Source organism: Ostrinia furnacalis, unplaced genomic scaffold (assembly GCF_004193835.3).
Source record: "Ostrinia furnacalis isolate ACB-3 unplaced genomic scaffold, ASM419383v2 OfSCF5820, whole genome shotgun sequence".
Lineage (NCBI taxonomy): Eukaryota > Metazoa > Arthropoda > Insecta > Lepidoptera > Crambidae > Ostrinia > Ostrinia furnacalis.
This window is the reverse complement of record NW_021136059.1, coordinates 337,194-359,160: the sequence shown is the minus strand read 5'-3', so window position 1 is coordinate 359,160 and position 21,967 is coordinate 337,194. Positions and strand designations below refer to the sequence as shown.

The following is a 21,967-nucleotide window of genomic DNA, read 5'->3' as shown; positions in this document are numbered from 1 at the left end:
TTAAATTGTTATCTGGGTTCTATTAAACTTTCAAACTCCACCCACCCACTCCAACAGTTAGAGCGCCTGAAAATATTGCTACAGCCATAGTTTCCATCTACATCCTATCAGGCACTTGTGGCTATTAATATTGTGTTTTGATAAATTCTAATTCTTTTTAGTATATAAGTAGTAAGTAGGCCCTTTTATTTTAGGGCACACGTACCTAGTAGGTAGGTAGGTACTACCTACACACATACATCATAGCTAAGCATACCCCAATTACGACTACTAACTTCTACTGGAATGATTTAGGCAAAAAAATAATGCTACGAAAGCTATTTTGAAGATTTGTCCAGACAGTCTTGAGCTACATCACATTTTTCCCTCCCTTGGGGAGGGGGAGGCAGGTATGGGAGAACTCGGGATATTTATAAATTGCAAAATATTGTAAATTGTTGTGCAATTTTAATAACTAGTTACCTACGCAGTTTTGAAAAACTTTACAGTTTACTGTAGTGTAGGAAGTCATAGCCTTTGGTACAAACATAAAATCCGAGACAATCCTACATTTACCTATTGCAAAAATAAAACAGTTATAAATATTTCAAAGTTATTTATTCGTTATTAAAATAAAAATCACAGAAACCGGGCCTAAACTAGTCAGTCTGAAAGATTTAATAAAACTAATCACTGGTTTACTACTTAGATTCTTCCTTCTTCTCTGCGGATTTGTCCTGGATCGGGATCTTCCTCTCCTCGACCGGCTCCGCCCTAAAGGCTACCAGCAACAGCTTTCCTTTGTCCAGGTGGCACTCCACGCGCTCCGGGGGAAACCCATCAGGCAGCAGGAACCGCCTCTCGAAGTGACTCCTCGTCCAGCCATCCTCTCGCTTGATCTCCTTCTTCCCCTCCACCAAGATCTCGTTCCCAACGGTCTTCACCTGAATCTGATCCGGAGAGAAATTCTGGACGTCCAAATGCACTTCCACCTTCTTGCCGTCAACCTTCACCTCCGAATCGGAGTAAATTCCTTCGATGCCATGCTCCTGCTCGATAGGAGCTGTCACTTGCTTGATGTACTTCACAGGGTCGCGGAAGAACGGGTCCCTGGCTAACAGGGCAAACGGATCTTCAAACGCCCTGGCGATAGGATCCCGGTACGCCAGATTCCTCATATGTCGTAACCAGTACGGCATCAGAGACATTTTCGCAGATATTTTCACTTGGCACTTTTGTTTTCACGTCGCGCGTCGCTTTGACAATTTCAACTGTTTATTTTCCGCGCGCGCTCGGTCGTATTTATACTCCGTGGAACTAGCGCGATCTGTTGTCGAGAAGCTACGAGAAATATCACGAATTTTCCAGTGAAGTATGAAGTTAATAGAAAGTTCTAGAAAGCGACATCTGTTGAGCTATAAGAAAACTACGTGCAAACTTATAGCAATACACTTTAACAAAATAATATTTTTCATTTTAAAATGTATAAATGGCCTAGATTTATACATTTCTTGTTTTTATATTATTATTTGTCATAAATTCCACAAAAGCCACAGGGAAAGATACTTTTTTACTCTATTCTTTAGATTCTTTACAATCATTTTCCATTTGAGCAACACCATCTAGTGGTGAATAGTTATACTAATTAGTTACACTTCTCACTGCTAGGTGGCGCTGTAATTTATTATCGGTCATTGACCAAGCTGCAAAAAGAAGTGCACCACCCATGTTTATAAAAGCGCATCTAAAAAATGGAAAAGTCTAGGTAGACCCATTCACGGTCTAGACCACAACTACTGCACTGTATCCAGATAAATTTAGCAGTCTATTTTAATCTTACAGATGACTATAATATTGTGCAATAAGAAACACTGTTGTGCCGTACGGCTGATGCAATATTTTTAAAACTTACCTAGAGAAATAGCAATTTAAGGACTAATTTTATAATAATAAAATTATACATAGATCCGAAAATACACGAAAGCGGTAGCCCCAGGTTTGATTCCAGCATCAGTGTGCCCAATAAAAAATCGTAAGCAAAGGGGATTTTGAAAGAAAATGTAGGTCTAATATGCCGATAGCCTTTTTAAACGAATTAATTCTTTCACGGTGAGGAAGAATAAACGAACGGTAGGTAGGTAAATATAGACCGGTATAGTTACTTATTAGATTTCGTTAGCCTAATCCATAAAGCGATTTACCGCTGATTTAAAAGCGACATTGTTACCTCTCCATCCAAAGTTCCGTCACTTACCACTCTTGAATAAGCTAATATGAGTAGGTATTCCTGAATAATAGATCAATACTCAACACAGCCCGAAAATTCATATTATTCAGATCTTTGCGAGCACTTACTTGCTGCTGCCTTACTCTATTCCTTGCAACCTCCTCAACGGCCTAACGCGACAACGAGAGTATTAGTAATGTGTGAAATAACAAATTACTAATAAACTTTTTTAAAAAATCTTCTCAACTGCTCCAGCGGTTACGATCCATATGCACAGCGTCAAAACGCACATGTTGACTCTTCCACCGAGTCATCAGAAATGCGTAAGGTGCACTGGCAGCTGTCGTGATACTAGCATTATAATATAATATGCTGCAGATACCTTACGCTAAAGGAAATCGGAGCTTCAGGTATACCTCAAACGTTCGCAGCACGGTTCCGTACGGGAAAAACTTTGCGTTAAAATGATTTACTTGGAAATGTTTGATGAATCGAACCTCTCATGAGTATATCACATTAAAGGGCACTTATAGAAAATACACTTTCTTAGGCGCCCCTTTACCATACCATAGAACGATCCTCTTATCAAGGGGGCCGATCGTTAAGAGGACCGAGCTACCTTAGATAGAGTGACTAACTAAGTACACTAACTACTTACAGCTGCAGCTGTATGTGACTAAAGACAACTCATATTTTCCACATGCTTAAATCGGAAAAGATTTCACAAAAAATTTGAAATGAAGACTATATTATTACAATAAATTAACAACCCCATTGATTAGTTAGGTAGGTACTTTATCACGTCTCAGTGTGGTATTATTGAAATCTATTATACTACCTAATCCCATTCCAGAAATGTAAAATCTTCGCTAATCCAATTGCGTGGGAACCCTAAACCAGATCATCCACAAATAATTACTTAAACAATTACTCGCCCTCGCCAACAAAGAAAACCAACAATGTGTTTAAGAAACCCATTACTACTTGCGAATCGCGTCAATGCTACGTATACGGGACCCAGGGAGGGGGCCACTGTGTCGGTTATAAAGATACGGGTAAAGATTCAAACTCCAGTTAACATTTGGATATTGAAGTGACGGTTGTAGAAAAATATTTCAAAAATGGCAAAACTTACGATTGTAGTGACGTTGGCCATCTTGTGCGTCGTTACATCTAAACCATTGGAAAGTTATGAAAACATAATGGGTGAGTATTGTCTTCGTTCGTTGTTTCAGCCAAATGACGTCCACAGCTGGACAAAGGCCTCCCCCAAGGTTTTCCGCAATAAACGGTCCTTTGCTGCCCGCATCCAGGCTCCTCCTGCGGCCTTTACCAGATCGTCAGTCCACCTAGTGGGAGGCCTGCCCACGCTTCGTCTTCCAGCCCGTCTTATTGTCTTATGCTCTCCATTTCCATAATATACTAAGACCCCTACTCTAATATGACCATGGTCTTCGGATTCAGACGCAGAACTCAGTATCGCACCAGCTCACAGCGTCCAGAAAAGATTCATCAACCCTGCTCTGACGTCGGGCGCCTTCGACGACAGTGGATTCAGCAAAATGAGGACTAAGCGAAGGTAACTTAAACATTCAATATAGGTTTAATTTACTATTTATTCGTTTTCCTTTAGCTTGTTACGTAATTACATATTTAACCTTTTGTATACTCTTGTGTAGCGAGGACGAGTGCGAGAAACTGCAACTATGCAAGCTTCACGCGCGCTCCAGGCAGAACTTCATAGCGGCATTTGAACTCTACTTTGTCAAGTAAGCATAATATTTAATTGTAACACATCCCATACAAAAGATGAAGATATTTTTTTTATCTTCATCTTTTGTATGGAATCTGTCAAAATGCCTTCAAGTTTTGATAAAGACACACAGACGTTAGGTAGGTAATATAGCTACTTGTACAAGTTACCTACTTATTTATCTTGTTTCTGTCCCTGTTCATAGTCAATTTCCAATTCTCTAGGTTATAAACTTTACCGCATCAATCTTTATTTAACTGTGCTAATGATTATTTATTTCAAACAGCCGAGAGAACGCGAGGCTCTGGGACCACAGAGCGCGGTCCATGGCCGAGTGTGAGCAGCGCTTCAACTGCTACGACAGATGATGGAATGCCTGACCTTACTGTAGCTTATTATCTAAATTATTTTAGTAATTGGTAATTAGTTAAGATATATTCACTTTGACAAGTGGCGTGTACTTGGCAATTCTTTTCGTGGACATTTTGTATGACCACGCAACGTATGAGACCGCATTCATACAAACTTCATACACCCCATGTCAATGTGAATATCTTTAATTGAGATCTGGAAGATGATTTTATTCGATTTCTAGATATTTAATAATAAAACATGAAATAAAAGACTTATTGTTTAACAATCCGTTTTATTTCTCACTTTGACAGGAAAATCAAACATCACCACAAAATATAAATGCATAAACCACAATTAAAATAAAACCAACAAACACTTTAAAATAAATACACCATACACACCACATTACTAAAAATCTTTTCTTAATTTTACATTATTACTTAATTTAATTCGTATATAGTTTTGGTAACAAATAAACTGTTTTTCTTAGTATCAACTGAAGATGGAATGTCAACGTTAGTTAATTTTATATACATTTTAAAATTTGCGACTTGTTCGTTTCTTCAAAATACTGAAATAATGCGCATACTTATACAATGAATGACACGACATGTATCTGTCTGAAATTACGATATGATCAAATAAGATAAACTTAAATAAATAATTTAGATCAATACATATTAATTTGATATACCTACAAAGAGGGTGTAAAGGCCCTGGATAAATACTATCATAAGTTGACAAAGTACAAACACTAGGACTCAAATTAATATGATTCACAGTATTTAAGAAAGAAAAGCAATGCTTCTTTCGCAGTTGTTCGTTTTCATTATTTTAAACATTGGATTGTAGAAGGCAAAAAACTAACACAACAACAGACACCATATTCATTCAATTTGGTACATTTAATAAAAAATATCTTTTTAAAACAGGTTCTCCTATGAACCAATTCGTCAGTTCAAAATCTACGTCAATTTTCGCCATTGATTTGTAACAAGTTGGTTCGACGTAGTGTTGACGAATCACGTGACAATTTAATACGAGAAGGCGTAGTAAATTATTGCACTATGACACAGTTTATTCAAGTAAGCCGTATTTTGTCTCGGGAGTGTCCTTGAGTTAGTAACAATGTCACTCGGTACGTTCGTCCACGAACTCTAGTTATACAGTAACACAGAATAATTTTGTGCTACATGGTTATTTAAAACATTTGAACGGGTACGAGTAAGTGAGGCGTATGCTTAAAAAAGTGAGTCGTTCTTACGTCCCGACATAAAACAAAGGCACTCACACCTAGCACGTCTGTAACCGTGGTGTTCTCACGTATCTAACACCCAGCCGTATTTACAAACGATGTTTACTCTGAGATTGGTTCGTATGTGTCACTCCGCCACTCAAGTATTGTCTATGAATAGGTTTTTGGGACCCTGTGCGTCCACGTGCAATGTGAAACCACATAGTAATGTTTGTGAATACGGGTGTATGAATAGCAACAATTCGAAATCTTAAACGCGTCAATTTAGTCTGTATGAAGATGTAATAATACTGCTTACTCAATAACTGCATCTCTCAGTGTAAACCTGCGTCCACTCACAGCGCTTTCTTCTTAGGAACCCTCTTCCCGGGCACGTTAAGGCCGGGAATCCCCTCGGGGCGTTCGGGCACTTCGGATCGCGCGCGCGGCTTGGGCGCGGCGCGTGCTAGGGACAACGCACGTGCTAGGAGCGCGTCGCGGTGCAAATACATCACAGCTAGGAGCCCTAGGAGCGGGACCACTAGCAGTGATGTCTGACGAAGCTCCTGCTCGGATGATTTTACCTGGGGAGAGGTGCTTTTGGTTAACCTTTGGCGTGCTATTGAGCCGCGCAAAACTGCACCCCCAACTGCTACGGTTTTCAAATGATGTTTCAAAATGACCAAAGTAGTCTTGTCTTAGATCTGAGACAAAGAAGTTGACAGAGGTTGCACAGATATGAGAAAAAGCATAGGAGAGGTTAACGACGGCAGAAAATCTTAGGCCGAGTCAAAAATCTATCAATTTCCATACAAAAAGCACAAGTTACTGTCACAGTTAGGCCCAGAACAAACGGTGAAACGCAACTGCAACGAAACTGCAACTGCTAGTTACTTTTGAGTTGCATCTAAGTTTCTGCCATAGCGTCCGTTGAGAGACCAGACATGACGCGACCAGTTTGAAACTTTCAGTTTCAGTTTCATTCATAAGAATCATCAGAAAGTTGCAGTTTCATTGCAGTTGCGTTTCACCGTCTGTTCTGGGCCTTAAGGTTAAAGTAAGTTGGTGCAACTCAGCCTTAGCGAAATGTATTTTTAAACCTTGATTACGCATAAATGAAATCGTGTTTCAATACGGATAATTTGGAATGCTAATGTTTCAATCAAACATGAAACAATAACAAATGGAAACATTGGGCACATATCCAGCAAGTTTTATGTCTAAAAATATTTTCTTTAGTTGAGTCAGATACTCTTATAAAATACAGATTTCATCCTATACGGTTATTTATCATGACGTCCAATGGCAAAGACGTCAATGCATGTCGTATTATCCCACAAAATCTTTAAATAAACACATACATTATTAACGTTAATCCTTTGTTAAAATACAATATGGTATATCCAAAACTAGTTTCGAGTCAATCCACGCGGGCGTAACGTGACCGACATTCGTGTTCCCATCCGTTTAATAATATCATAACAATAGTTATAGCAAATAAATAATCACGTGTCTTTACCCACGTGTGTGTTAGCTTTTTATACTTCGAACAAGACAATATTTGATCCCATCAAAAACAATACTTGTCAAAAAAACCAAGTCTCGCAACTCAGTTGTTCTACGGTAAAAAGTTGTGAGATCCATGTAATACCAAGTCCAGGCCAGGAAATCTTTAACGTTTTACATAAATTATTGACTTGGCCATCGCACTAAATAATTTAATTTACACGTGTTTTCATGCGATGGCCAAGTCAATATATTTATGTAAAACGTTAAAGATTTCCTGGCCTGGACTTGGTATTACATGGATCTCACAACTTTTTACCGTAGAACAACTGAGTTGCGAGACTTGGTTTTTTTGACAAGTATTGTTTTTGATGGGATCTCATTTCTTTTTGTATTTTGTAGACAGCAGTTATGTATCTAGAAAACTGGACCGAAATTGAAAAATTTTACTCGACTTGGCGGTTGCACTACCGTGCCCCCAAATATTTTAGTTTTTCCTTGATTCATACACCAAACACTACTTATATTCCAAATTTGAAGCTTCTAGGTCTGCTAGAAGTGCCTTAGAGTTTTGATGATCGGTGAGTCAGTGAGTCAGTGAGTGACAAAATTAAGTAACTTTGACCCGTTATAATTCTTAAACTACTGGTTCAAATTGAATGAAATTTTAAATATACCGTGTCTTTACAATGCCTGCATAGCTAATGAAAATTCAGCCTTCTAGTTTTATCCACAACGAAGTTACAGGCGGTCGAAAATGGCCTGAATTGCTTCGAGAAAAGGATGGTACGGCCGTGCCGCTTTTTTGCTCGACTTGGTGGGGGCACTGCCGTGCCCCCAGATAAAGTTATTTTTAAACCGAAAATAAACCTAATCTGTATTTTATAAAACGTAATATCTTTTCATAGTCCAGTAGAATTAGCTTTTAAATCGGAAATAATTCCTACAAAAGATTTTATTGTTTTAATGGCTTCATTGGTTGCCCATTAAGACTCTCCTAAGTTTTCGACTTCGATGGAGTTGTGCTTAAGTGGTGGGGGCCCCCGAAAGAGGCATTTTTTCGGTTTTCCGGTTATACCGCGTAAAGGACTTACCCTATCAAAAAGTGGTCTTCATGACGGTTAAAGGCACTTAATCCTGCATTGAATAAGACCAAATTCATATGTTTTGGTTTGTCCAAAACATATGAATTTGGTCTTATTCAATGCAGGATTAAGTGCCCTTCAACCGTCATGAAGACCACTTTTACTTAAGGGGGTGCAGCGCGGACGAAAAACTACGACTTGATAGCCGAGCTAGCGGTGGCGCAACGAACTAACACGATCGCACACAAACTGCTTTACAGAGTAGAGACAAAAAAGACTCAACACAGAGTAAAAACACGTATTTTCACTAATTTTGCTAAGCAAAAAGTGAATTTATAATTCATAAAGGATGGTTAAATAANTGCATTAACACCAAAAACGAATAAGGGGGCGACCTTCAAAATATTAATTTGAACATTTCCATATAAGAATTATTGCTTCATACGTTAAATTAACAAAGTTCTCGAAGAAATAAATTTTCCATATGTCTCCATTTTAAATGTTGTTTATCAATTTTTTACGTATTTATTTAAAATTTCGAAAAGGCGGCGACCTAGAGCTACCCTAAACAAGTTCATTTGATGAATTTAAGTCACTAATCGCAGAGCACTCGTGATTTAAAAATATGTCAATTTTAAAGATTCTGTGCAGGACCCCCTTAACTTAACTTAGGAGAGTCTTAATGGGCAACCAATGAAGCCATTAAAGCAAAAAAATCTTTTGTAGGAATTATTTCCGATTTAATCAATTTTTGTGTTTAATTCTACTGGCCTATCATAACACAGAAAATTTTGACTGCATAAACATGGAAATTTGTATTTGCAAGTGAATAAGTAGGGTAAACCGTATAGCTATTGCCCACTTAAAGATTTCAAACACATTGAGATGAAAAATTAAAGAAAGTATTTTAATTATCGACCATTTATGACTTTTTTCTTATAACTCAATAAACTGTTAAACAGAATATTAACAGTTTTTAGTTAAAACTTACGTAACTTAGAAAATATTGAAATAAATTTAAAATCCTCCAAAAAGTACAGTCATTGCCCATTACTTACACTAATTGCCCACATCAAAGCACAGTAATTGCCCAGTATCTTAAAACAAAATAATCAATTTTAAAATGACAAAATAGGCTTTAAATAAACAAAACAAAACATCAAACTTAAATTCTAGTAGTACAGTCTTCATCAAAATAAATTACGTTTGGCCTTATTAACATATTATCAAATATTTCTTGAGCTGATGTTGATGAGTCAGAATCGGTAGAGACAGAATCATCTCTACTTCAAAACATAGATGACGCAAAAATTTGAATTTTATATGTAAATTTTATATGTATTTATTTTTTTATCTTCTTTGATATCAGTTCAAGTGGTTGCTCAGAATGTTCAATTAGCTGTTGGTTATTCTTCCCTAAAGGTGTATCTATTTCCTTACAATTAACATTTTCACTAGTAGATTTAAGGTAGGATTTTCATTTTTTGTATTTGCGTTTGAATTTTTATAAATTTTTTCAAGCCAAACCATATTTTTCAGCAATTTATCTTGTAGATAAATTGTTGGATACATCTTGTACAGCTTTGATCGCTTTTTGCAAATTTTCCATGCTATATTGAACTTTTGGAGTCTTTGGCATACTGAAAATGAAACATTAAAAGCCATTTTAATATTTATGCCTGTAAATTGCAAAACAAGTCTATCAATGAGCAACTTAAACACTGCTACTGCATGGTGGCAACACTCTAATAATAATTGCTCTGGGCAATAACTATACATTAACATATGGCAATAACTGAAATGATGGTGGGCAATAACTAAAAATATACAGATTTACGTGCAGTGATTACCCACCGTTAAAATGACCGTTAGAAATCAAATTTTATCAGTTATTTTCATTGATAATGGAGAAAACACTTATAATTTCATCATGACTATACACCATTAGTTGAATATTAAGTGACTTGCAAAAAAAATTTAACCTCTAAGCAAGTAACTCCTTAGTAAAATTGTTAAAGTCTTTACCAGTTTGAGTAACATTTTCACCCGTCTTGACAAAATCCGCCATAACTGTTTTTTTAGACTTCCTATTGTAAATTTTAAATCTACTGTAACTACATTGATCTCGGAGCCATCTACTTAGTAAATTCAAATCTAACTAGAGTGATTCAAAATCAGCACCTGACAATATTATTCTTAAAGCGGGCAATCACTACCAGTGGGCAATCACTCTCTGGTTTACCCTATGTATATTTTAATATTTTTAGACACGCTCATTTTAAATTTGATCCTCACTTACAGTCAGATGAGATGAGATTGTATTGAGTTGAAAATGTACGGTTACTTTTGACGCCAAAAGTTAGCGTTAGGTTCGAAATAAGACTGAGAAAGACTAATGGTAGTTAAAGGTTATTTTCAGAACTATGAGAAAGTTCTAAAGCGATTGACGGAGCACCAGACTTTAGTGGGTATGTATCATCCTTCTGACTTAGTGTTCCCCACATAACCCACCTTGTCCTAAGTACACATTATGCGATTTTATACATAGAACTTGGAGTGCAGGTGTGGTTTTGTTCCCCAGTCGACGACGCACATGCTGACAACGCCATTCTTGTAGCGGAGTTTTGGGCCGACGCTGTGTAGGTTTTTTGTCGACACCACAAGAAGAAGAAGCATGAAATCGCATAATTGCATAAAAAGGTTTGAACTAACCTTAGGCAGGAACTCGATGAAGAAGCTCTTGAATCCGCCATCGGAGTTGAAGTAAATGGCGGTGTCATCGTACGAGTGCGTACTCTTGGATAAAGTGGATTCGAGTTGTAGCACGTATGTCTTGTTGTCGGCAGGCAGGCGCGGCAGCGTGTAGGCAAGCCCCGGGTTCGATTGCTGGCTGTAGCTGGAATGAGAGACATCATTTGTTGAGTTATTATTGTGTTATACCATAGGCAGTGCTTGCTAAGAAGAACTATGTATGTATTTGAGTTTTATTGTAGTCGGCATGAAGTGATATTACGACCAGTGATAGCGCAAGCAGTTGTGTGTTCAAGAGTTATATGATTAGTGACTGTTATACAAAATCGCATGAATTTCCATTTCAGAGATTCAATGATTCCACCTTCGGCCTGATCATCACTTACCATCAGGTGAGATACAGGCCATGAGCTTCCTCGTTGTGGATAAAAAAAGAACATTGTCGTTTATTATTGTCATATTTACAGGATGAGGAACGGCCGGTTTGAGCTTTAAACTGGGTAATTTTTCCGCATTTAAGCTTCGGCAGCTCTTTTAAATTTCGTGTAGTATAGTGTATGTTGTTGTTATTACTTCTCCTGTATTTCGTTCGGATAGTACTTATCACTTACCCAACAGAGTCCAGCTTGACGGTATAAACAGGCGAGTGTGGCGCGGCCTCAGGTGCCAGCATAAGCTTTAATGTCTTGTAGTGCTCCACCGAGGGCGTGCGGACCACCTCACCACCTAAGACTGTTGACTTACTTTATGCTCCCTTGGTATTTAGCTCGCCTAGCCCGCTCGCTGATCGCTCACTGGGCCTCGACGAACATCGAATCACCCATTGGGTTTGTTGTACCGCATAACTAACATTCTCGATGCCTTTGAATTTCCCCTGTAGTTCGTATAAAGCCTGGTCTGTAAGCACGTATAATTTTACTTGCACGTACCCCAAGCTACCCATCCTTATCGCTTGCACGTAATTATGTTGCTGTCGCGCTCGCACACTCACTGCGGGCGCCCGTCGCACATTCGCGACAGCAATATAATGAGGGCTATCGTTTTTATACTTAACAGTTGGCACCCCTGGCGATTGACAGGACCTTCCTCTACAGTGGCGCTATCTTGATGAGTGCAAATGCGATAGTCCTCCTACCACTTTAGCGCTCACCAGTTGGTGCCACTGTCTTCGCTACTAGCAAGTGACAGGACCTTACTCTACAGTAGCGCTAACTGGTGAGCGCTAAAACGATAGCCCTCATTACGCGCGAGCGATAAGGATGGGTAGCTTGGGGTCATTGTACAAAATTCAACGTGCTCGCAGACCAGACTATAGTACTAGCACTCACCCAGCGGAGTCCAGCTTGACGGTGTAAACAGGCGAGTGCGGCGCGGCTTTGGGTGCAAGAGTCAGCTTGAGTGTCTTGTAGTACTCCACCGAGGGCGTGCGGACGACGACGCCGCCGTCTGTAAGCTGTGCCGGCTGGATCGCTATCAGACGGTCTTTCTCTATCGCCCGTATTCACAAACATTACTATGAGGTCGCACAGTGCGCGTGGACGCACAGGGTGACACACGAACCAATCACAGAGCTCTATTCAACGCTGTGCGTTCAATTTGCTGCTTCACTTAAGCAAGTATCGTTTGTGAATACGGGCGTATATCTTTTGTCTTTCTCCTGTACTGTGTACTTACCCAGCGGAGTCCAGTTTGACGGTGCGTCGGGTCACTCGGGTGTGTCCTCGGGCGCTAGCGTAAGAGAGATGCCACAAGAGTGTTACGTTGCGGTGCGTCGCCGCAGCGGTGTCGCAGCGATCGTCGTGCAACGATCATCGCATTGATTAGGCAGACGTTCTCGATGTCTTTATCGTCTTTTTCTTGTAATTCATATACCTAGTATTATACTTACCCAGCAGAGTCCAGCTTGACGGTGTAGACGGGCGAGTGTGGCGCGGCTTCAGGTGCCAGAGTCAGCTTGAGTGTCTTGTAGTGCTCCACCGAGGGCGTGCGGACGACGACGCCGCCGTCTGTAAGCTGTGCCGGCTGGATCGCTATCAGACGGTCTTTCTCTATATCTTTTGTCTTTCTCCTGTACTTTGTACTTACCCAGCGGAGTCCCGTTTGACGGTGCGTGGGGCGTGTCCTCGGGCGCTAACGTAAGAGAGATGCCATAAGAGCGTTACGTTGCGGTGCGTCGCCGCAGCGGTGTCGCAGCGATCGTCGTCCAACGACCATTTCAGGATCGCGATTAGGCGGACGTTCTGGAAGTCTTGGTCATCTTTCCTCTACTGTAGTTTCTATAGTACTTATCTCTTACCCAGCAGAGTCCAGCTTGACGAGTCGAGTGCCAGAGTAAGCTGTAGTGTCTTGTAGTGGATCGCTATAAGGCGGACGCTCCACGGATAGCTATATGGCGTACGTTCTCGATGTCTTTCACTTGTACTACATATAGTACTTATGACTTACCCAGCGGAGTTTAGCTTGACGGTATAAACAGGCGAGTGTGGCGCGGCCTCGGGCGCCAGAGTGAACTTTAACGTCTTGTAGTGCTCCACCGAGAGCGTGCGGACGACCACACCACCTAACTGTTGACTTACTTTATGCTCCCCTGGTATTTAGCTCGCCTAGCCCGCTCGCTGATCGCTCACTGGGCCTCGACGAACATCGAATCACCCATTGGGTTTGTTGTACCGCATGATTGACATTCTCGATGCCTTTGAATTTCCCCTGTAGTTCGTATAAAGCCTGGTCTGTAAGCACGTAGAATTTTGTCCAATGACCCCAAGCTACCCATCCTTATCGCTCGCACGTAATTATGTTGCTGTCGCGCTCGCACACTCACTGCGGGCACCCGTCGCACAGTCGCGACAGCAATATAATGAGGGCTATCGTTTTTATACTTAACAGTTGGCACCCCTGGCGATTGACAGGACCTTCCTCTACAGTGGCGCCATCTTGATGAGTGCAAATGCGATAGTCCTCCTACCACTTTAGCGCTCACCAGTTGGTGCCACTGTCTTCACTACTAGCAAGTGACAGGACCTTACTCTACAGTGGCGCTAACTGGTGAGCGCTAAAACGATAGCCCTCATTACGCGCGAGCGATAAGGATGGGTAGCTTGGGGTCATTGGACAAAATTCTACATTCTACGTGCTCGCAGACCAGACTATAGTACTAGCGCTTACCCAGCAGAGTCCAGCTTGACTGTGTAGACAGGCGAGTGTGGCGCGGCCTCGGGCGCCAGCGTAAGCTTTAATGTCTTGTAATGCTCCACAGAGGGCGTGCGGACGACCACACCACCTAAGACTGTTGACTTACTTTATGCTCCTTTGGTATTTAGCTCGCCTAGCCCGCTCGCTGATCGCTCACTGGGCCTCGACGAACATCGAATCACCCATTGGGTTTGTTGTACCGCATAACTGACATTCTCGATGCCTTTGAATTTCCCCTGTAGTTCGTATAAAGCCTGGTCTGTAAACACGTAGAATTTTGTCCAATGACCCCAAGCTACCCATCCTTATCGCTCGCGCGTAATTATGTTGCTGTCGCGCTCGCACACTCACTGCGGGCGCCCGTCGCACAGTCGCGACAGCAATATAATTACGCGCGAGCGATAAGGATGGGTAGCTTGGGGTCATTGGACAAAATTCTACGTGCTTACAGACCAGACTATAGTACTAGCGTTTACCCAGCGGAGTCCAGCTTGACGGTGTAGACAGGCGAGTGTGGCGCGGCCTCAGGTGCCAGAGTAAGCTTTAATGTCTTGTAGTGCTCCACCGAGGGCGTGCGGACCACCACACCACCTAAGACTGTTGATTCACTTTATGCTCCCCTGGTATCTAGCTCGCCTAGCCCGCTCGCTGATCGCTCACTGGGCCTCGACGAACATCGAATCACATATTGGGTTTGTAGTACCGCGTCATAGGCGGGACAATTGGACATTCTTGATGCCTTTGAATTTCCCCTGTAGTTCGTATAAAGCCTGGTCTGTAAGCACGTAGAATTTTGTCCAATGACCCCAAGCTACCCATCCTTATCGCTCGCGCGTAATTATGTTGCTGTCGCGCTCGCACACTCACTGCGGGCGCCCGTCGCACAGTCGCGACAGCAATATAATGAGGGCTATCGTTTTTATACTTAACAGTTGGTACCCCTGGCGATTGACAGGACCTTCCTCTACAGTGGCGCCATCTTGATGAGTGCAAATGCGATAGTCCTCCTACCACTTTAGCGCTCACCAGTTGGTGCCACTGTCTTCGCTACTAGCAAGTGACAGGACCTTACTCTACAGTGGCGCTAACTGGTGAGCGCTAAAACGATAGCCCTCATTACGCGCGAGCGATAAGGATGGGTAGCTTGGGGTCATTGGACAAAATTCTACGTGCTCGCAGACCAGACTATAGTACTAGCGCTTACCCAGCGGAGTCCAGCTTGACGGTGTAGACAGGCGAGTGTGGCGCGGCCTCAGGTGCAAGAGTAAGCTTGAGTGTCTTGTAGTGCTCCACCGAGGGCGTGCGGACCACCATACCACCTAAGACTGTTGACTTACTTTATGCTCCCCTGGTATTTAGCTCGCCTAACCCGCTCGCTGATCGCTCACTGGGCCTCGACGAACATCGAATCACATATTGGGTTTGTAGTACCGCGTCATAGGCGGGACAATGGGACATTCTTGATGCCTTTGAATTTCCCCTGTAGTTCGTATAAAGCCTGGTCTGTAAGCACGTAGAATTTTGTCCAATGACCCCAAGCTACCCATCCTTATTGCCTTACCCCTCGCGCGTAATTATGTTGCTGTCGCGCTCGCACACTCACTGCGGGCGCCCGTCGCACAGTCGCGACAGCAATATAATTACGCGCGAGCGATAAGGATGGGTAGCTTGGGGTCATTGGACAAAATTCTACGTGCTCGCAGACCAGACTATAGTACTAGCGCTTACCCAGCGGAGTCCAGCTTGACGGTGTAGACAGGCGAGTGTGGCGCGGCCTCAGGTGCAAGAGTAAGCTTGAGTGTCTTGTAGTGCTCCACCGAGGGCGTGCGGACAACCACACCACCTAAGACTGTTGACTTACTTTATGTTCCCTTGGTGTCTAGCTCGCCTAGCCCGCTCGCTGATCGCTCACTGGGCCTCGACGAACATCAAATCACATATTGGGTTTGTAGTACCGCGTCATAGGCGGGACAATGGGACATTCTTGATGCCATTGAATTTCCCCTGTAGTTCTTATACGAACAGAACAGACCAGGCTTTATACAGCCTGGTCTGTAAGCACGTAGAATTTTGTCCAATGACCCCAAGCTACCCACCCTTATCGCTCGCATGTAATTATGTTGCTGTCGCGCTCGCACACTCACTGCGGGCGCCCGTCGCATAGTCGCGACAGCAATATAATTACGCGCGAGCGATAACGATGGGTAGCTTGGGGTCATTGGACAAAATTCTACGTGCTCGCAGACCAGACTATAGTACTTATGACTTACCCAGCGGAGTCCAGCTTGACGGTGTAGACGGGCGAGTGCGGCGCGGCTTCAGGTGCCAGAGTCAGCTTGAGTGTCTTGTAGTGCTCCACCGAGGGCGTGCGGACGACGACGCCGCCGTCTGTCAGTTGTGCCGGTTGAATCGCTATCAGGCGGACGTTCTCGATGTCTTTGTTGTCTTTCACCTGCGACATATTTATTCAACTTCAGTATTTATCCTACTTAATATTATAAATGCGAAAGTTTGGATGTCTGGATGTTTGTTACTCTTTCACGCAAAAACTACTGAACGGATTTTGTTGAAACTCTACGGTATTATAGTTTGTAACCCAGATTAACATATAGGCTATAATTTATGCCGATCTGTGACACTAAATTTCACGCGGGTGAAGCCGCGGGCAGAAGCTATAATACAATAATGCGTATTGATTAAAGCTAAAGCTGCGTGACGCATGTCTGTATCAAAAAATAGTATGAGCAGCGCAGTGTGACGCGAAAGTGTGCGACTGATTTTCATTCCGCTCTGTGAGGCTACTCCGAAAAACGCAATCCGAAGTTCGTACATTTCCATCCCTCTCACACAAAGCGAGGTGCCAACAAGAGCAACAGTGACAAATATCTGAAACTACGAAAACCGCATTTCGAAGTAAATGTAGACCCTTGGGATCTCATGATGCCATTTCGTTAGAAAAGCAATCTAAGAATTTCGTTTACTCATTGTTATTGTTCAAAGTATAATAATATTCGTGTAGGTAGTACGCACCTCTAAGGTAGGCGGCGCTTTAGCCAATTTGAGCCCGGCGAGCTCGGGCGTGGAGGATTCCTTCAGCTGGAGTGTGTACACGCAGTTTGGCAAGAGACCACGGATTCTGTCAATTTAATAAATAATACATTTATAGCCTGACCAGGAACATAAAAACCCTCGCAATGTTGCGGAAAACTAATGGTACTAATTTCTTTTAATGGCAACAGTAACTGAAAACTTCATTGACATGTCACCTTGCATGTCAGTCTATTGCTGTCAAAGTGTAAACAAACTTTATTTTAAATGTGCACAATTGATTTTGTGAATTAAATTGCTAAAATCTTTTTATAGTCGTGAAAGAAAAGTGGTTCACAATGTGTTAAAGTATTCATCGAAGAGAAATACTAAGGGTTCGGACAATATTTTCATTGAATAATGTTTCCGACAAAGGTTGTCAAATTGACTGACATGTTTATCGTATAGTACAGTCCACTATGAAAATTAGCTGTGGTTTGTTTCAAATACCTATTTTAAAGTTTTTTGTCACTTGAATTTTATGGAATTGGGAAAGAAGTACCGAGTTTGAAGCGTTCATGAGCAGACATTGCAGTTGAATATTCAAGATCTGAATTTGATTATTGATGAATAATAAAATAAATCCTACTAAATCGATTGATGGTTTCATTTAATTTATTTAAACCAGGTTACCTATAATAATATTTTTTCGTTAATTTATGAAAATATCAAATTAGCCCGTAATCCTGAATCCTGATACATAAAGTTAGCCTATTAATTTAACACAGGTACGACTGTACTCAGTGTTGCACTATCAAATGCAATTGACGCGCCTCTATGCCAGGGTTTTTATGTTCCTGGTCAGGCTATAAAATGCACACATATTTTAAATATTGTAATTATAATGTTTAAATTATTTTAGTTTGCTAGGTATTTAAATTAGCAACTGAAATAATTAAACTGAATAAATAGTTTTCGCGTGAAAATGTCTGTCTACAGTCGAGATGCAATAGCATAACAAAGGTTAAAAAAGGTATAGTTATTGCAATTCACGAAGGCGAAGCTTTACTGTGTCGTTACTGTTTATTTTTCAAAAGTTATGATAGACAGTACACTCTTCGTTATGTGCATGCACACGTACACACACAAGTAAAGCTCATTCACTTTCGTGAGTTGCAAAAACTATAAATAGATAAACATAGTAGGAACGTTAATCGATTTTCCAACATTTTGTTGTAAGTAGTCTAAGGATTTTGGACTAAATAAAAAAAAATCTTTCATTCTTTCAACACAATCTGGCCGTTTGGTGTAGTGGTTCAAAACGGACTACTATTCCGGAGGTTGCGGGTTCGATTCCCGCACAGTACAAACATTTGTGTGCATGAACATATTTGTTTGTATTGGACTGGGTGTTTTCTATGTATTTACAAAAAAAAATATTTAAGTATATTTTATCCGTTGTTTAGTACCCATAGTACAAGCTTTGTTTAGTTTGGTACTAGAAGCATAGTGTAAAAATGTCCAAGGATATTAATTATTATATTATTATTATTAGTAATACTTTTTCAAACACAGTAACTGATTAACGGCCCAACTAAATATTCCAACATGCCATTGTTTCAGCTCAAGCCTAGCCCAGCCCACGGTGCACGTACCTGAAAGCCCCATTGGCTTCGGTGGTGGCTTCCTCCACGGCGCAGTGGGGCTCCGCCCCGGTCGGCACGGCGGCCAGCAGCGCGCCCGCGCGGCCCGCGCCGCCCAGCGACACTAGCGAGCCAACGCATGACCAGGCTACGCGCACGCCTCTGATGGGAGGTTGATAAGGTAAGTGACGAGACTAGGGGGTCTGATGTTGGGACGATGCAACAGGGGATTTGGTGTTGTAATTGTCCCATTGTTGAAATAGGGAATATACACGATTTCTTTGTTATTAAATAACCTTCGCATTTTCAAGTCATCCAGTTTCTATAACAAAAAACGTAAAAACACCAAAGACTAAAACGCCACGTTAGAACGGAACGCAGAGTCCCATATAATGGACATGGCGCACAATTTTTGTTGAAGATGCCAAAAAAAACTACAAAAAATTAGAATGAATACTGTATTTTTACTTTTTTGATATCTTTAAAAATGACTGAAATATTCAAGCTCAAAGTGCGCTCTTCCGCTAGGAGCGATTTTCCGCGCGGATTTTGAAAATGTGACGTAGTAACATGAAAAGCTGCATGTAAGATATTATCTGTGTACAATGGTTAGAATGGTTAGTAGGGGAGCCGAAGCGGGGATTTCGGGATTTTTTTCAATAAGGCGGGCGCGCGCGCGGCTATAAACGAGGTCACAAAATTCGGAAAGAACATAGCGAAATCTATTTATTCACCAATTTTCAAAAATTCCGGAAAACTTTCCAAGTAAAATTAACAAATAACTGGACTATTTACTCGTTATTGAGCACAGAGACAAAAACTTGGTTATTTTTCCAGAAAATTTATATTGAAGTGCATAAATGTAAAAATGGCTTCATAGTGCACAAAACTGGCAATAGGTGGCATAATAATGGTTACTTTTTTAGCGCCTAGTTTGAAATGTGATTAAACGATGACAACTAACAACAGTTGTCAGTTAGGTAAAATTTTATTTTAGTTGGAAAAAGACAAAAAGTGGTAAATGGGTTAACGTGCGGGGGCTGCAAAATCATGTTGTGACGTCACGCGCGAATATTGGAAATTTTTGAAAATTTTAAAAAGTCCGTAAACTTCTCGAGGCTCTATCTTCGGTAATACTGGATGGATTGAGGTGAAATAAAAACTAGTGTAATGTGTGTGATCTAAACTTTAAATTAAGTCATAATTTAACTTAATATTACAACTTATGCGTGTTGTCCATTATAAATCACTAGCTTTTGCCCACGGCTTCGCCCTCGTGGATTTCAGTTTGTCACAATCACAAATCATTATATCATTTCCCTGTTTATAAGTTCCGTAACTGACTCTTTAGATTATGAATATTATAGACCTAGCGCATAGCTGTATCAATTCCTGAGTGTTTTTGTGACGTCAACAGACTTGTATACTCTGCCACGTCATGTTATATTACCTCGCTTCTCCGGCGCCGCTCCCATTGCAATATTTCTAGGCCACGTACTGGAAAACGCAACATGGGACGACAAGGTGGACCGACGACCTGATAAGGATAGCAGGAAGGCGCTGGATGCAAGCCGCTTCCAACCGTGCGATGTGGAAGTCATTGGGGGAGGCCTATGTTCAGCAGTGGACATCCTATGGCTGAAATGATGATGATAATGGTGATGATAACTACCTGAGCGCGAGATGGTGCGAGTGTCCCTCAGGCAGTGCCACGATAGTGTGTGGCGGCGTGAAGCGGTACTCCTTCATGTTGGGCTTGACGTAGTACTGGTAACAGGCCTGTTCATCCCCCGAGTACGCATCGAAAACAAAACACGCGCGACGTACCGCCAGCGGGTTTAAAACGCAAGGGATTCCAAACAAGTGACGCACGCGTATTTTTCACCCATTGTAAAAAAAATAATCGCTATGGAAAGGAGAAAAAAATGCATGTGGTGCGCTAGACGGCGACATAGTAGTTTCTTTTGAATCTTTTTTCCCGATTAATATAAGAGTGAAATTCGTTTCGTATGCTCGACTCTGAGACAAGCTAAACTATTGTTGATGTGATGACATTCGATTAGACAGTTCTGCACGTAAAGTCCGGTCGCCGAGCACGTAGAATTTCGTTTAATGACCCCAAGCTACCCATCCTTATCGCTCGCGCGTAACGCGACTGTGCGACGGGCGGCCCCGCAGTGAATGTGCGAGCGCGACAGCAAAACTACGCGCGAGCGATAAGGATGGGTAGCTTGGGGTCATTGGACGAAATTCTACGTGCACGGCGACCGGACTTTAGTACATTATTATTCTGTAAGTACCTGAGCGCAAGATGGTGCGAGTGTCCCTCAGGCAGCGCGACAATAGTGTGTGGCGGCGTGAAGCGGTACTCCTTCATGTTGGGCTTGACGTAGTACTGGTGACAGGCCTGTTCACCTCCCGAGTACGCATCCAAAACAAAACACGCGCGACCTACCGCCAGCGGGTTTAATCCACAAGGGATTCACGAGCAAGTATTGACGCACGCGTATTTTTCACCCATTGTAAAAAAAATAATCGCTTTGGAAAGGAGAAAAAAATGCATATGGTGCGCTAGACGGCGACACAGTAGCTTCTTTTGAATCTTTTTTCTCGAGTAATAGAAATTCGTTTACAATGGATTTCTCTACGTATGTAAACGAAACGATGCTCGACTCTGAGACAAGCTAAACTATTGTTGATGTGATGACATTCGATTAGACATTTCTGCACGTAAAGTCCGGTCGCCGAGCACGTAGAATTTCGTCCAATGACCCCAAGCTACACATCCTTATCGCTCGCGCGTAACGCGTCTGTGCGAGGGGTGCCCGCAGTGAATGTGCGAGCGCGACAGCAAAACTACGCGCGAGCGATAAGGATGGGTAGCTTGGGGTCATTGGACGAAATTCTACGTGCTCAGCGACGGGACTTTAGTACATTATTACTCTGGAAGTACCTGAGCGCGAGGTGGTGCGAGTGTCCCTCAGGCAGCGCCACAATAGTATGAGGCGGCGTGAAGCGGTACTCCTTCATGTTGGGCTTGACGTAGTACTGGTTGGGCGACAGCGCCGCGAACACCAGGCGCCCGCCCGGCCCGGCCAATGCGTTGCGTCGGTATGTGCCGCCACTCACTGATACTAACGCACCCTGGAGAAAAATTTATAGGGTGAGTTTTCGAGCGTATGTGATTTTGGTAAATGTAAAAGAATGGTTATATAA

General features: G+C 41.9%; 3 protein-coding genes across 3 annotated transcripts in view; 1 reads left to right on the top strand and 2 right to left on the bottom strand.

Annotated features, from left to right (window-relative positions):
- Window positions 1-583: 583 nt before the first annotated feature.
- LOC114361580 (heat shock protein Hsp-12.2) lies at window positions 584-1,269 on the bottom strand. Its single transcript, XM_028316658.1, has one exon. It carries the CDS (start codon window positions 1,185-1,187, stop codon window positions 681-683), a length of 507 nt encoding a protein of 168 aa, XP_028172459.1. The 5' UTR covers window positions 1,188-1,269; the 3' UTR covers window positions 584-680.
- Window positions 1,270-3,278: 2,009 nt separating this feature from the next.
- LOC114361573 (uncharacterized) lies at window positions 3,279-4,586 on the top strand. The gene is made up of 4 exons (XM_028316649.1): window positions 3,279-3,412; window positions 3,671-3,785; window positions 3,886-3,975; window positions 4,246-4,586. Exons 1-4 carry the CDS (start codon window positions 3,328-3,330, stop codon window positions 4,325-4,327), a joined length of 372 nt encoding a protein of 123 aa, XP_028172450.1. The 5' UTR covers window positions 3,279-3,327; the 3' UTR covers window positions 4,328-4,586.
- A 159-nt stretch (window positions 4,587-4,745) lies between these two features.
- Window positions 4,746-21,967, bottom strand: part of LOC114361571 (nodal modulator 1) — a 31,877-nt gene continuing 14,655 nt past the window's right edge. Inside the window, exons 14-19 of the mRNA XM_028316648.1 lie at window positions 21,705-21,895; window positions 18,764-18,913; window positions 17,112-17,217; window positions 16,352-16,533; window positions 10,851-11,034; window positions 4,746-6,131 (exon numbers count right to left, since the gene is read on the bottom strand). Of these exons, the coding sequence (XP_028172449.1) occupies window positions 5,904-6,131; window positions 10,851-11,034; window positions 16,352-16,533; window positions 17,112-17,217; window positions 18,764-18,913; window positions 21,705-21,895 (1,041 nt within the window). The 3' untranslated portion in view covers window positions 4,746-5,903. The remainder of the gene's footprint in view (window positions 6,132-10,850; window positions 11,035-16,351; window positions 16,534-17,111; window positions 17,218-18,763; window positions 18,914-21,704; window positions 21,896-21,967) is intronic.

Coding starts and splice junctions, on each gene's coding strand:
- LOC114361573 (XM_028316649.1), top strand. CDS start 3,328: ATGGCAAAACTTACGATTGTAGTGACGTTGGCCATCTTGTGCGTCGTT. Junction 3,413..3,670: donor AAGTTATGAAAACATAATGG/GTGAGTATTGTC, acceptor CTTCGGATTCAG/ACGCAGAACTCAGTATCGCA. Junction 3,976..4,245: donor TTTGAACTCTACTTTGTCAA/GTAAGCATAATA, acceptor TATTTCAAACAG/CCGAGAGAACGCGAGGCTCT.
- LOC114361580 (XM_028316658.1), bottom strand. CDS start 1,187: ATGTCTCTGATGCCGTACTGGTTACGACATATGAGGAATCTGGCGTAC.